This window comes from Herpailurus yagouaroundi, unplaced genomic scaffold, assembly GCF_014898765.1.
Source record: "Herpailurus yagouaroundi ecotype Mexico unplaced genomic scaffold, PumYag 210, whole genome shotgun sequence".
Lineage (NCBI taxonomy): Eukaryota > Metazoa > Chordata > Mammalia > Carnivora > Felidae > Herpailurus > Herpailurus yagouaroundi.
This window is the reverse complement of record NW_024412441.1, coordinates 743,403-759,908: the sequence shown is the minus strand read 5'-3', so window position 1 is coordinate 759,908 and position 16,506 is coordinate 743,403. Positions and strand designations below refer to the sequence as shown.

The window sequence follows — 16,506 nt, the reverse complement described above, 5'->3', positions numbered from 1 at the left end:
CAGGCCCTGAGCTGTCAGCACAGAGCCCAACGCGGGGCTCGAACCCACAAACTGTGAGATCATGACCTGATCTCTGAGAGCTAAAGTCGGATGCTTAACTGACTGAGTGACCCAGGCGCCCCTTTTTAAAAAAATATTTTTAAGTTGATTTATTTTGAGAGTGACAGAGACAGCACAAGTGAGGGATGGGCAGAGAGAGAAGGAGAGAGAGAGAATCCCAAGAAGGCTCTGCACTGCCAGCACAGAGCCTGATGTGGGGCTCGAACCCACAAACTGTGAGATCATAACCTGAGCCGAAACCAAGAGTCAGACGCTCAACCGACTGAGCCACCCAGGCGTCCCTTCTTTTCTGTTTTTTTAAAGATTTTATTGTTAAGTAATCTCTACACCCAATCAATGTGGGGCTCAAAACTCAGACCTGAGATCAAGAGTTATATGCTTCACTGATTGGGTCAGACAGGTGCCCTGGTTGAGTTTTCTAAATTCACATTATGCCCTGTCTTATCCCCATAATCCTGTGAGTTCCTTTTGCTCAAAGGAACAGAAATTGTAAAAACAAAAACAAAACCAAGTGCAAGAATGATCAGGAACTATCAGCAGTTCAGCTAGTATGTAGTGGGTAGTGGCCCTCATATGCAGAACACACAGATGATGGAACTGAAAAATGGGCAGAGGCCAGATGATGAAGGCCTCAGAAGATCAAGTTCAATAGTTTGGATTTTATCCTGCATGTAGTCATTGACAAGTTTTCAGTAGGGAAATAACATGACAGATATTTATTCAATAAGTGAAATAGCAAATGTATTGGGGAAAGTTTCTTAGACACAGTGACTTTGAGAGTGTGTCCAAGCTTACTACTCATTAACCAGGGGATTAGCAAATCGATAATATGATGTGCCAGTTTGAAGTGACTGAGAAATCTCCCATTTAGGGGAAGGGACCTTTATACGAGTAGCTAGACTGCCTCATATAATACCACTTATTTTCAAAGAGTTGTAAAACATAGAGGTACATCAGTCAGAACCATCTTCCCAGAGTTGTCACATGTTATCTGCAGAAATAATGAGTAATATATCTGAGATACACAGGTTTAGCAAATTGATGCTATCAATCAGGCATTTCTAACAACAGGTTTTATCCCCTGACAAGGAGCCAGTTAGCACCAAGGCCCAGAGGTCTGCTTTTTCTCAAGCAGCTCTCAATAAATTTCCTCAGGACACAATTACAGATGCTAAACACACAGTTTGCTTCATTTTCAGTTTGGGGACAATTTCCCCCCCTCAAATGGAAAATGAAACCAAGCTAACTTCATGAAAGATTGCAAGGGGGAAACATACATCTGTTTCAGAGCCTCCTAATGGCCCTCTTGGTAATGGGGCCTTCCTTGAGACCCAAATAATCAAAACTGAAAGTTTCTTGAATCATCTTATACAAAGAGAGTCAGGTGGCTCCAAAAAGAGTTTGAAAGAAACTTTTTGTACTAAAGCTTAATTTTCACTTCTTTATAATTTGGATAAATCTTACAAGATACCCAGTATGTAGATATTAAGCAAGTAAAAGCTCATGGCAATATCCCAGAGTCCTTTTTTTTTAAGTTTATTTATTTATTTTGAGAGAGAGAGAGAGAGACAGACAGAATACATGCATACATAAGCGGAGGAGGGGCAGAAGGAGAGGGAGAGAGAGAATCCCAAGCAGGCTCCACACTGTCACTGCAGAGCCCTACATGGGGCTTGAACTCACAAACTGTGAGATCATGACCTGAGCCAAGATCAAGAGTCGGATACTTAACTGACTGAGCCACCCAGGTGCCACTTATCCCAGAGTCTTTACTGCTGAGATTTTGGAAAATGTTAGGTTGCTAGGTTAATTTCTTCTTTATTCAGTAAACAATTCTTAAAGACCCTTAAAAAGAGAGTCCACCTACCTGATAGGCAACAAATTATAAGAGGGATGTGTTTTAAAGTGCTTGTCTCCCTTCCTGACAAGCCAGAGAGGTGGAAGGAATAGCCATATCTCATCTCAATCATCTGCTTGCCATTCCTAAAGCAGTCTTGTCTCAAGGTTTTTCAGAGAGAAGAGTAGATATCTAGTTGCTTCCTCAAAAAAAGGGTTCTAATTATGCTAGGAGACCCACTTTAAAGTAAATCAATCATTGCTTATGGCCTACAGTTTTTCCTGTTGTACAACATGACTTCCTGCAATTGAAATCTTAGCCCCTTCCCTCTAGCCTAATCCTAGGTGAAATCACAGGCTCTATGTGGTCTGCGACATGGCAGACCTACAGAGACAGAGAAAACCTAAGCCTGGCAGGATCTGACTCATCCCACAAACCTGGGCTCATTAATACCTGGAAAATTAAAATACAACACAACTATCATGAAGTCTTCATGAACTGGTAGCTGTTGACCTGCTTTCTCTAGGCTTGAACTTTATCCCAGGACATTTTAGCAGTTAAGGTGGAAGCTAGACATTTGCCAGCGATTATTCTTGAACAAGAACTGGATGTGGAAGTTGTGTTTTAATTTCCTCATATTCCCCCAAAAGAGGCCAAGTCTGAGGTGTCCCAAGGTCAGAACTTAAGTGCATTCACTTAAAATAGTTTCAGTGGTTTTGAATTTGCCCAGGAAAGAATAGTCATCTTGAGAGACGAAAGAAATCCTCGGCTCAAATCCAGCCCAAGCCAGAGGTGCTCAGGACATGATGACCCTTGTTCATGGGAAGCTGCCAGGCAAGGAGTCTAGATCTGGTGATTTACAAAATTTAGAAATCTTTCCCACCACCTCAAAGAAACCTATTCATGAATGACAATGTATTTAAAATATGAATATTATAACACTTACTCTCTGCTTTGAATACTGCCAAAAGATGATCTGAAATTAATTCTTCCACTGAAGATTCCAGCTTCCTTTCTCCATCAATTATCCAAGGAGTTTGCGGTAGATTCCTGGAGTATTTATTATATCTCCCTGCCAAAGAAACATAAGGTAGCCTGGATGGAATGATATAATTAACATAATAAGATAAAACAACTATATATTGAGTGCCAATATCCTAGGTGCCACAATACAAAGCAAGGCTTACCCTTCAACTAACTTACAATCTAACTTGGGGAGCCAGCATACAGACATATAAATAATTAAATTAAAAGATTTAAGGTAACAATAGAAGAGATGGTTAAAGACATGATATGAATCATCAAATGAGCTCTAAAGAAATGCTCAATAAAAAAAAAATAAAATGCTCAATATATTTATTAATCCGATTGGCTGGCTGAACAAGTTATACTATGGAACACACCAAGGGTCATTACCAAAAAACCCAGCAACTACTGCTTTTATGCCTGATTAATAATACTTTAATGCAATACTCATTGGTGATAATATATTCCAAAGAGTTCAAATACGGGAAATTTTGAAGTTTTTTAATTAAAAAAAAACCAAACAAACAGAAAATGACTCACTGCTTTATGAAGAAAGCTGCACTATGGCAGGTAGCTTTCATTACCACAGGGCAGAGTATTATAGTTAAGACCACGAAACAATTTCATTTCGGCCATTACTATGAAATAGATGTAGCTTTCAAAACAAAAACTATCTGCTAGATTACCTCTTGGGAAGGTCAATGCAACATTTTTTTATTTTTAAGCAGAAACTCAAATCTTCAGTCATTCTGCAGATAATAAAATTATTTTTTTCAAGTTTGCTTTTATGCTTTCTGTAGCTATGTTTCTCCCGATCAGTTTCGGGTCTCTGCATCTACCCATATTTCTATGGGTATTGGCCACCTCTGATGGAAACTATTAAAACTTAAGAAGTGTCATTTCCCTTTGGCATGGTATTTCAAATAACCAATCTGAGTGGACCTTGAGAATACCTACAGAAGCTAAAATAAGCTTGACTATCAGTCCTAGTTCTCAAAAGAGTTAATTAATCAGAACCTGATAACAAAAATTAAAAGGAAACAGAGGAGAGGTGACTTGAGTTTTCAGAAAGGATAGTAAGTTGACAGCGTAAGTATATTCTAGACTAAATATTTTACCAGCCACAAAAACAGCACCATGAGCACACTCAATTTCAAGAACAGTGCATACAGCCTTTGGTGAGTTTGGAGGACAAGGAAACTGCCTGCAAAACAAAATAAATTTTACAGCTACTATTTTCCAGAAAAGATATTGAACCACATAACTAGGATGAATCAGCATTGTCTGAGACACAGGGAACCCGAGTCTCTCACGGACTAAGCCACTCCCTAACTTTAAGTTTTGAAATCATAAAGATCTTTTACACCTCAAGTACACTTTAATACACGAGAGTGACACAAAGTAAATCAGGGCTCTGCTACTACCTTTCACTCAGGAGGCTGCATGTTCCCAGATGATAATTTCTAACAGCCTTGAGATCTGAGAGAAAAACCCATATTTATGAAGTGGAAGCCTCTCCAGGGTCTTTCGCCATCTTGCTCCCTATGAACAGTTGGTGCCAGCTTAAAAAATCGTTAATCATTTGGGTAAAGCTGGTAAGTCCCACCTGTGGGGAGGGTCTCCACCAGTTTTCTCTCTTTCTCTTTCTCATTCCAACTATGACCTTGGGAATTAGATCACACACAGGGCCAGAAAAAGTGGAATGTGGCAGACTCTGCCCTTTTAACTAAAAAACTTCAATCTGAGGACAGAAAAGAGCAATGTATGGCTTTATTTTCTGTCTACCGTCTGGGAACTTCCAAAGCCATGGACTGGAGTCTACCTGTAAATGACTCAATGTGGATGGACTCCAAATGCTCGGCTTGAAAATTTCATACAGTTTCCTAAGATGTCTTAACAAAAAAAAAAATGACTTAGAAGTTCAGGACCTATTGCTTGCAAAGAGAGGCTGACTTTACTTTCTAAAATTTAGTGTAAGTATTTCCATTTCCTGAGACTCACTTTCAGTCAATAAAATATATAAAACCTTCCTCACAACTTTATTGTTTGAAATTTATTCAAGGATATTCTGGAAAGGTAACCATGATATTTTATTGAACAAAATGAATACAATGAGAATTAAAATATGAGGTTTATTGTATTTCAGCATATTTTAACAAGTGAAGGGCCTTTTTCTCCCTCGTCTTCAGATGGACAATACTCAAAACGGGGGATGTAATGGGACCAACTCTGGGCTGGAGAGACAGGAACCCTGGCTCTAAGCCTATTCTATTACCCAGTTGAAATCTTAGGCAAGTCAACTCCCTCAACATGCTCTTCTAAAGATAAAGAAGTTGGATTTGACTCACCAATTCAAATACCAGTCCAATAAACATTTACTAAACACTAGTACATGCCAGGTACTGAGCCAGGGATTTGGGAATATAATAATGACTAAGTCACAATCCTCATCCCTGAAATACATCCAGTCTTGTTTTAGAGACTGGATGTTAGATTATCTCTGACATTCCCTTTATTCTAAAATTCCATGATGCCGCCATGTTTCTATACTTCTACTCACTTGCGGAAATCCTCTTCTTTTATCTTATTCAACGCTTTCATAACTGCCATTCTAGTGAACACTGACTATATAAGGTAAAATGAAAAGAAAAGACATTTTATCACTCAGACAAGAAAACATCAAAGGTGAAACACAGAACATAGTTGGGGAAATTACATCATTTTAAAGGAGAGAAATACTTAATAGCTTCAAGAAGGTAAAACATAAGCATTTATTCCAGCAGTTCTCCCCACAGCCTTTCTTTTCAATCTAGTCTGTGTCCATAACACCATGTAGATCTAGCAGAACAGTTCAGCAGTTGGTTGCCAGGCTAAGAGTAAATAGAGCCAACAAACCCGCCCTGGCATCTAGCAGCTCAACACCACTCGCCAACCACAGAGAAAGTAAACAAATTCACTGTAACAGAAGGGCATCTATAACAAATGTCCCACTTTGGTTTTTTTTTAAATAAGAAAAGTCAAACCATATGGTAGACATGCTAGAACAAATTAGTGTATATATACATGGCTTACTATGATAAATTACAATTACTTCTTCTGTTTTGTGAAATTACACTTGACTAAAAAGAGGCACAATGTAGGTCTCTCAACAGTTTATCATCAAATCAATGATTTTCTAAACCATATTTTGGAGAACCCCAAATTATAGGGTTAAAACTGAAAATTCAGTTCCTATTTGTTAAGATATGAAAACTTAAGCCTGAAAGAATCTCAAAAGGTTATATAATTTGCTCTCAGCAATAAGGCAGGAAAACTACATACACTATACCACTGGCCAAATGATGTGGTATCTGTGATGCTTGTTCTACAATTTGGTGCTGGTACCTGTATATTTCCTCAAAGATAACAAACAATACAATGAGATCTTCAATATAAACATGGCTACAGGTCATTTGGGCAGAGCTTTCCAACTAGTATAGCAAAGCAATGAGCTACAGTTGTGCCAAGATGTTGAGCCCTCTAATTCACAAGGGCCAAAGAACCCCTAGACCAATTGCTTCCAGATTAGAGCAACTTGTTAATTTCAGGGTGCTGAAAAAACATGGTAATGTTCTAGGTGTATCATGATGTGAGAAAGGTGGGAAGCAGTGCTTTAGACTTTCTCACATTTAGACTTGCTGCACAGGGAATTTGACAAATGGTGCCAACTCTGTCTCCCATCCCTCAACACCCCCTCCCCCTACCACCCCCTGGTTCTAAAAGGCTCAGCAACCAGTCAAAGCAAGAGTAAAGACTAACAGATGTATCTTTGGCAATGAATACACACACACACACACACACACACACACACACACACAAACACACATATATGTATATATACATATATATGTATATATACACCATGTATATATACACTAATTTGTTCTAGCATATCTACCACACACACACACACACACACACACACACACACACACACACACATACATTTTTTAGAGCATGTGCGTGCACACATGTTAGCAGGGTAGGGGCAGAGGTAGAGAGAGAGAGAGAATCCCAAGAAGGCTTCGCACAATCAGTGCAGAGTCCTACGTGGAGTTCAAACCCACAAACCTTGAGATCATGACCGGAGCTGAAATCAAGAGTCAGACACTTAACCGAATGAGCCACCCAGGTGCCCCAGGAGAGAGAATCTTAAGCAGGCTCCACGCTCAGTGCAGAGCCCGATGTGGGACTTGATCCCATGGCCCTGGGACCATGACCTGAGCCAAAATCAAGAGTCAGACACTTAATAGACTGCGCCACCCAGATGCCCCAAGTTTATATTCTTTTTAACGACCATAATGGTAAAATGGATGTCAGTAAAAGTAATGCCTGAATCTTCACATAAAACCAGGTAAGTATCTGTGGCATGAAAGCTTGCCAATATCGTTGCCTTGCCATTCTACCCTGGCATAGCAGAAACTGAAATGCATGCTAACTATTTTGCTCATTAACATGAAAACCAGCTCACATCAAATAAAGGGGAGTTTGTATAAAATGCCCTTTTGCAAATGTAGCCTGAAATAGGCATATTAAGTCAGATTGTCCTAAGTAAAATAATTTATTTTGGATTATATTTCTTAAATACCAATTTCTAGAAAATGAGTATTAGACAAAAGTTTGGAATGCTAATAATTAACATGGATTTTCCCCAATGATGCAATTTTGGGAATAAAACCTCAAAGCTGAATTTCCCCAAACGGATAACAGTAACATCATTGAAACACTGGTTCTAAATTTAACAACACCAGGGAGACAACCTAGACAGTGACACAAATATGAGATTGTTTGCGTTATGACTTCCTAGCTAGAGGCAAAGGTGTTCAGAGTTGAAAAAAATAACTGTAGCAAATGGAAATATTTAAAGAATGATTAAAAGATACATTGACAACATTTCTAACACATATCATTTTGTTGTTAATTTGAATATTCAGCTCAAATAAAACTCAATAAAGAATAAAAAGGAGGAATCTTTACCTGCTTGTTTTTGGCTGGCTTGAAGCAATCTGGGCATATTGCACGTCTAAGTAAAATCCAAGTTAATAAAGAAAAGTTAATGAGTTTATTTTGGGGTGAATATAACTCAAATATATTTTATATAATATTGCTGCTAAATTCAGGATATTAGGAACAGACAAAATGAATTTCTATACCAGCTGTATTGGTTTAATCTGCTAAAACATGACAAGTTACAAAGAGGACTGTTTCATGAAAATCCAAAAGCATTAACAATGTTACACAATTGACATTGTTTACGTAGCAACTTACAGGAAGTGGCAATCCTCAACTGTTTCTGGGTGAGCAAAGATCACACTCACTTCAAACAAGCTCTAAAAATTATAAAGACAGTTTAAAAATGAGCAAAAGGAAACCAACATCTAACCACTTATGAATGGAAATAGAAATTAACTCTCAAAGATTGGCTTCAGAAAACGAATGAGAAGGAAAACTGGAATACTACTGTTCTCAAATCAGCTTGTTCACAGGGCCACTGAAAAGGATATAATTTTGTTGGGTTTTTTGTTTGTTTTTTTGTTTTTTTTTTCACTTCAAAGCTCAATTACTAGTGATTCTACCAAAAAAAAATTTAACAAATTTTGAAATAAATTTGTATGATTTTTGTGCATGTATATAAATTCAATGTGAACATGAAAGAGAGTTCAGGGAACTGGAAAGAGACAACTGAAAGAATTGTTCCTGCCAGTATTATGATTAGGATTATTAGCAAGGCAAAAGCATTTTATTCACATACTTAAAATCTCTGTACAAGGCTTTATTTTTTTATTATTTTTGTGTTAAGGCTTTATTTTTAAGTGCTCAAACTTCTTAATGGATTTGAATTTTAAAAGAGAGATCTTAGCTTTTTATCACAAAAATGATACATACAAATTATAAAATAATCAAACACAGAATGGATTTTTTAATCCCACACCACTGAGGTAGAATGTAGTAACCGTTTGGCGTGTTTCCTTTTAGCTATTTTTATAATAAAAACATAAATGTATATACTTCATGGGATATTAAACATACTTTTGGAAAATTACTTTAATTAATATGCCAGGGACATCTTTTCAACTCTAGGGACTGTTGGACATTTAAGTTGTAAGCTTTTCTGTTATTAAAAAATGCCATAATGAACATCCTTGCATACAAAATAAGCACAATTTCATACTCTATATACATTAATCTCCACAGAGAACAAAAATTCAACATAGAGAAAAACAATAAATGCCACACCATGTAACAATTTATTCTTCTTTATTATTTCTATATTTATTGATTGCATTGAATCATCAGCAAGCATATTAGCTACTCTAGAATCACAATAATGAATAGCTAGGTTTTTTTCTCTGTCTAATCTACAAAGTAAAATTAAAATCACAAGACATTCCTTTTACTCAAGAAAACTTCACTCATTCTGAATCTATTAGAACACTGGCATCTTTTTGTTTTCTATTTTCTGTTCTCACTGGTTCAACATGTAAAATTACTTATGCTTCAAAACTAAAGTTTGAGGTAAAAATATTTTGCATCAATAACTTCTCTAATTTCCAAAGTACTTTCATTACCTCATTTCCTCTCCGTATATGTGTGAAGTGGTTTTATTCTCTATTCTATCAGTATTCAGTTTAAAGGACAGAGTTTATTCATACTAACAGAGAGAAACAGAGCTAAGAATTTTTCTGAATGGTGAAAAAAATTGTTTAACTATTTAGCTTTGAAGGATGGTTTGGTGATTTTACTGGAATAAAGGTGTATCTGATATTCAGGGAATTTCCTTCAAGCAAAATGATAAAGCTATGAGGCCATACTATTAAAATCTAATTTAAGAGAAGCTGGTAATATGTCCTGTTTCCACATCTGGAAACCTGTCGAACTCTCCCCTAAATTCAATCCATTCTGGAGACTGAGGTGAGGTCTGTTCTGGAATAGAGCAGACAGCTAAGTGTTCTGGTTTCAAAGGCGGTGTCTACCTAAAATTGAAAAGGAGGGACTTGAGATACCAACAAGGTGGGATAGATTGGATCCACGCTCACTGTAGTTGATTGATTATATCTGAAAATAAGATTAGCCACAGATAACCAGAGCTGACTATTTAAGTTACATAAGTTACTCATAGTTACTTATGTATTGCTCTGTATTAATATGTGTCTCTCCAATTAAACTATAAATATATTAAAGGCATAGATTAATTTCTAATCTTTTAAAGTCAATTAGGGTACACTATACTTGTTATACACATAAATGTCTTAGATCACAAAGAAGTCTTAAAAAAATAAAAACTTTCTCAATTTAAGACTGTTAGAAATTAATATGTTAAAAGTTTAAAAATCTTCCATTATTTAAAGAGAAGATTATTTTGACTAATCAAAACTCTGCCATATGATGATGTAAAACCAGCGAACAAAATTAACAGTGCTGATGATCAAATACCTTTCCATCAATGGGAACACCCAGTTCCTCTGAAAACAGGGGGTGAGTTATCCATTTGTAGGCTTCTTTTAGCTGTACTATATCGTTTCTTCCCAGCGACAGATTCTGCTTTCTGAATAACATAAAAATTAATTCACTGACATGAAAAATTTCACTTTTTCAACTAAAGGCAAAAATTTATGCAATTATTTAAAAATATTTATTGAGTGGCTACTATGTGCCAGGCGCTATTTTACACATTAGCTAGAAAGTAGAGAACAAGTGGACAAAAATCCCTCAGCTCGTGGACCTTATCATCTAGTAGAATCAAAAAACAACATTTTAAATGGTATGAAATAAATAAATAAATAAATAAATAAATAAATAAATAAATAAAATGGTATATAAGATAGTTTTTAAACTTCAAAGACAAAAGAATACTAATGACCTCTTCTGACCTATCATTGCCAGATTCCTGGATTTATACATCAGAAGACAGAAAGGTGTAATAGAAGGGATTATGTATTGCTCAGAAACAACAAAACTGTGTATTAGGATAACTCATCCAGACTAAAAATGTTTGCATCTACTCTCCTGATAATGGGGCTTACTTTTGGGAAATCAGTGTACAAGCTGTATTTTACTGCTGAAGAAGAAACATTAAATTCTAAAATATCGATGTGCTGAAATGCTTGTCAATTTAATATCAGAAAAATGTCTGAATAAAAATCTGACATTCCCCCCAAATCTACTCATAAGCCAATAAATAGATTTGGGGAAGTCCCAATTATGATTTCTAGCTTTTAGTTTGAGTTTGAACAATTTTATAACTAAAATTGTTATAGAAAGGAACTGAAGGGGGTGCCTGGCTGGCTCAGTCAGTAGAGCATGAGACTCTTCTTCTCTGGGTCATGAGTTCAAACCCCACACTGGGCATGGAACCTACTTAAAAAATAAAAAGAGAGAAAGAAAGAGAGAAAGGAAGAAAGAGGGAGAGAAAGAGGAAGGGAGGGAGGAAGAAAAAAAAGAAAGGAACTGAAGTGAAAAGAAAAGAAAAACATGCATGCTATGATATTATTAAAACTGCTTTGTTATGCTGAGTATAATATTATATCACTAATACATTAACAAGTCCACTTCACTCAAATTATTAAAACTACAAATCAGTCTTACAGCTATATACGGGGCTTCTTTTAACAAAAGAGATATTAGGGCCAACTTGTGAATCATTTCTTCTAATGTACAACTTTCACTGATAGAAAATGACTACTTATATCAAATATTCATTGTAATTTGATTCTTGAAGACCAAAAGACACTACTAACTGCAGGTAGAAAACAAAAAATAATTTAGCTAGTGGCTAAATGTAATTGATCTAAAAAGATATGTAAAGATGACTTTCCTCTAGAAATACAGTTAAGAAATAGTTGATGTACCAATTCGATATCCAGTTGAAAGTATAACTGATTACACAGAATGCTTTCATATGCTTTGGAATTGTGGTTTAACAATGAAATACCCTGATAAACTCTATATCTGACAAATAATCATATTATTTCTCTACATTTAAGAACTTACTGAAACACTAAGTGTTTGATCTTCATAAACTGTTCCCAATTCTCTGAATATTAGAAACTTTTTAAGTATTTTAAAAGACTATTTGATGTTGTATCAACAGTTTAATGATATTGGCATAATATAGCATCACAGCTGAAAAGTAAATAATTAATGTATGAGAACACATTTTAAAGGATAAAAAGTTGAAACAAAAAAATACAAAAATAGAAAATCATTTAAACATTGCTTAGACCCAAGAGAGTACAAGGGGTTACAGCAAAAACCAATCCTAAATATGAGTTAAAACATTACTCATGTATTTAAGAAAAGTGGCATTTTAAACCCTTCATAGTCTTTTAAATATATTTAGATATCTTAGTCCAGTTAAAAAAAAATTCCATTATTTTTTCCTTCCAGATTAAAGAGCTGGTAGAAAGGGTTAATAGACAGCTTGGAAACCTTAATATATAAGGCAAACAATTAACACTTAAAATGCCAGATTTCACTTTCTGCCACATGAATGTGGCTAATAACTTTTTTTTTTAAGTTTATTTTTTTAAGAGAGTGAAAGAGGGAGAAAGTTGGGGAGGGGCAGAGACAGACAGAATCCCAAGCAGGCTCCATGCTGTCAGCAGAGAGCCCGACATGGGGCTTGAACTCACAAACCGTGACATCGTGACCTGAGCCAGAATGAAGAGTCAGATGCTTAACCGACTAAGCCACCCAGGCACCTCATAACTTTTCTAACATAATGTAGGGTAAATGTTTTCATAGAAGTCCTTAGCATATGCTTGATGGTCCTTTAGAGGAATTAGTACTCATTGAATTAAATTCAGTCCCAATTTAGTACTTAGTATCACGTTTCCCTCTCTCCTGTGTCACATAACTACTGATAAGCATGTCAACTGCAATCACTTTTTCTATCAATACAACATGACAGCCATTGCAGAGGAAAGATGAACCAAAATATCCAAGCACAATTAATTTTTCTTAATTCCTTGAATCAATTCTTTAATGGCAATTCCTCTACAATATTTTGAATGTAGAATCAACTATGGACACTGAGGGAAAAGATTAGTAGTTTATATTTTTTCTGTTCCAGTATCTCTACATTGAACAGGATCTTTTGAAGAGCTAAGCTTAGTTTAAAATTCTTCAATAAAGGATAACAACAGCAGCTCACAAGCAATGTGGATGGAAACTGGAAACATTTAGAAAATAGCATTCTCTGTGCCAAAAAATTTCTCAAACACAGGATCAAATTTTATCATTCCAGAAACACAAGCATTTGAGACTAATCTAACACAACCTAACTAAACCCCAAAACCTTTGACAGATATTGCTATTTCCCTCCCAGAAAAGCAGATATGAAAGAGGAAATAAATCAACAAACAAGCCAAATCAATTACTTTTTTTATAAATCACTTAACCAAGTATAAGATTCTAATACAGAAATCTATACTTCTCTCTGTGCTTTTCTCTCCAGAGTACACAGGAACCTCTAGTAGTCACATGGCCCTTTTTATATTGGTATAAAACTTTTAGTTTCAAAATCCAAGAGGGTCTGGAAAGTTAAAGATTTTTTTCTTAACTTGGTAAGCAAACACTGACTTGAACGTGTGAAGCTTTTTAGAGACTTTGTGTATCAAACTTAGTGTGAATATTCATGTTTCACTGCAGAAATATAAATGTGTTTGATTACTACAGAGTACCACCTCAGACCATGAGGGGAGGGATATGTTATATATGGTATCTAACACCATATTGCATTTCTAAAACCTAAAAAAATTCTAAGTTCCAAAACATATTTGGTCCCCAAGGGTTTCAAATAAAGGACTGTGGACCTATGTTTTATATGTTTTATCTGTGTATAAACTCAACTGTTTTTCTGCTTTAGTTAGGATTTTACTTTGTGTCTTTTAGAGCATAGTTTTATAATTTAGTTTCTAAGACCAGTATAAAATTTATTCTTTTATAACAGCTTGCCAAACTACATTATATAAGTGCCTTATATAAATGTAAAATATGTATTTACATTCTTGTTAAATCTACAAAAAAATGAATCCACTTTAATAGACACTAGTAAGATGCCATGCAAATAAACTAATTAAATAAGGTTGACACCTAAGTCATACCATAAATTTGTTTTCTTTCTGTTAATTTCTCTAGGAGCTAGTGAACTCACTCTAAAAAAGGAGGCAGTAGTAGTAAAAGTACTTTAAGAATCAGGTAGCTTAAAATAAATAAACATAAAAAAAAAAAGAATCAGGTAGCTTATATTTAAATGGTAGAAAAAATTCCCTACCTAAATTACTTACCCCATTTCCTGTTTTACCAGCAACCATGCAGCATGCTGTAGGCAATTTAGTCACACCCAGAAGAAGAGAAAAGGGGGGAAAATGTTCATTGAAATGGTTCCAATATCATTACTAAAGTGCTTAACTAATTTGCTAATCAAACTCTTTTTAGGGGAGTAGTAAGTGTTCAGAAATGTGGCAATGACCTCAATCTCATTTAAAGTCAGAAATGAGGTAAGATGCCACTTTGCAATGCTGGGTTACTGTGGCCTAGGAATTCAACAGGGGTATCTCCCTCCTCCCTACAGATTTCTATCTCATTAATGAGATACAAGTTTGTAACATAAGGAGTTTACTTTTTTTCTTAAAATATCTTACTTCTTCACAGAGGAAGGCCCAAAGTAATGGAGAAAAAACTATGTCCCCCAAACAGAATTAAAGGCCTCAGTTTGTTTTTTTTTTTTTTTTTAAAGAGGGCTACACATTTTTAATTCTATCTAATTAATGATATCCATATGTAAGTGTACCAACATCTGTAAGTCACTTTGGAATAAAACGAAAACTAAGATGGGTGGATGGATAAATGGATGACTAGATATACAATAAAGGAAATATAGAAAGAGTAATAATGATAGAATCCAGGTAGGTATATGGGTGTTCGCTGTACAATTCTTTCAACTTTACTGAACATTTAAAAATTCTCATAATAGGGGTGCCTGGCTGGCTCAGTTTGTGGAGTGTGCAACTTTTGATCTTGGGGTTGTAAGTTCGAGCCCTATGTTGGGTGTAGAGATTACTTAAAAATAAAACCTTAAAAAATGCTCATAATAAAATGTTAGAGAAAATGTTCTGGGAAGAGTTAATAAAAACTGAAAAAGTTGCTAAAATGGAGACAATAACATTCACAATCATGGTTGTTATAAGGATTAAATTCATGCAAAATGCTTGACACAGTAAGTGTGTGGCACTAAGATTTCTCAGTCTGTCATTGACATCCCATAGCTGTCACCTTATAGAAAGCAAATGACATGTCCTAACTCAGCATATAGCATTTTTGTGAACATGACAGAAGCATGCGTGTATAAGTCAATAAAATACCATATGTAGTCTCTGCATCCACATGTCACAGGAGTGGCCATTCATTATTGCTATTAGAATAGTAGACCCGCCCACCTCTACACACACATTGTGGTTCATATGTAGAATCCTGTCCTTTTAAACTTCAAAAGACCAGAGGGACACTAGATACTTTTAAAGATTTCTACTCTTTCAGAAATCTTAGGTGAATTACTTTGTTCAGACATGAGCCAACTAGAACTAGAGCTGTTCCCAATGCCTAAACATCTCATCAGTACCTTCTGATTCAGTAGTTTACTTTGCTAGCTCAATCTAACACCTTTGATAGCACTACAAGTCCCCATCCTTCTTTCCTTCATTTACTCAAGCCCTCTTTCAAAGAATGTGGGCATATGGTATAACACACAAATTACTAGGAGTCCGGAGACCTGGCTTTAGGCATTACTAAATTGCTGGCACTCAGTTTCCTAATGTGCCAAATGAAACAATTAGACTAAAATGAATGAACTGAAACTTTTCTGGATGGCAAAAGTCATCATTAATGGGCATTAGTTAGTACACTGTTTTGTAACAGAGGCTATTAAGACTTAAAGGACTTTATGATCATAGAAAAAAGTGAATAATGGTCTCCCAAAGCTGAAACTTGCAGTCAATATTGCCACACCTTCCTTTAGCCTTCATATTTTAAGAGGTCAATAAATACTTGTTTTTTCATCCATAAAGGGGTATTAATACTCCCCTTCAAGGGACACTGTGGGAATTTAATGAAGTTGTGTATGTAAAGAACCAAGTAAGATTCTTGGCATGTACTTAACAAATAGTAACTATTATTGTCATTTTTGAATTAAAACCTTAACTGAAATTCACAAATAAGAAAATTATTATCCCTTATAAGATTTCCATGACTTGATTCCCAAACTGCTCTGCCATAGGTAGTTCTGGAACTTCTCTCATCAATAAAATCCTCATGGGTATCTAAGCTATAGAGAACTATCTGTCCCTTCTTTAAGGGGACTCAGACTCTTCTGTCCTTTTTTAAAAAAATTTTTTTGAGAGAGAGAGAGAGCATGTGTGGGGGAGAGAAGGAGAGAGAGACAGAGAGAGAGAGACAGAATCCTAAGAAGGCTCCAACACTCATCATGGAGCCTGATGCAGGGCTCAATCCCATGACCCTGGGATCATGACCTGAGCCAAAATCAA

At 35.7% G+C, this 16,506-nt stretch overlaps 1 protein-coding gene across 2 annotated transcripts in view; it reads right to left on the bottom strand.

Annotated features, from left to right (window-relative positions):
- The window catches only part of PUS10 (pseudouridine synthase 10), a 79,169-nt gene that overhangs the window by 25,544 nt on the left and 37,119 nt on the right, over positions 1 to 16,506 (bottom strand). For both annotated transcript variants that reach the window (XM_040453648.1, XM_040453647.1), the window contains exons 5-11: positions 14,251 to 14,285; positions 10,397 to 10,508; positions 8,231 to 8,292; positions 7,940 to 7,985; positions 5,484 to 5,548; positions 4,042 to 4,127; positions 2,844 to 2,969 (exon numbers count right to left, since the gene is read on the bottom strand). In XM_040453648.1, coding sequence (XP_040309582.1) covers positions 2,844 to 2,969; positions 4,042 to 4,127; positions 5,484 to 5,548; positions 7,940 to 7,985; positions 8,231 to 8,292; positions 10,397 to 10,508; positions 14,251 to 14,285 — 532 coding nt within the window. The remainder of the gene's footprint in view (positions 1 to 2,843; positions 2,970 to 4,041; positions 4,128 to 5,483; positions 5,549 to 7,939; positions 7,986 to 8,230; positions 8,293 to 10,396; positions 10,509 to 14,250; positions 14,286 to 16,506) is intronic.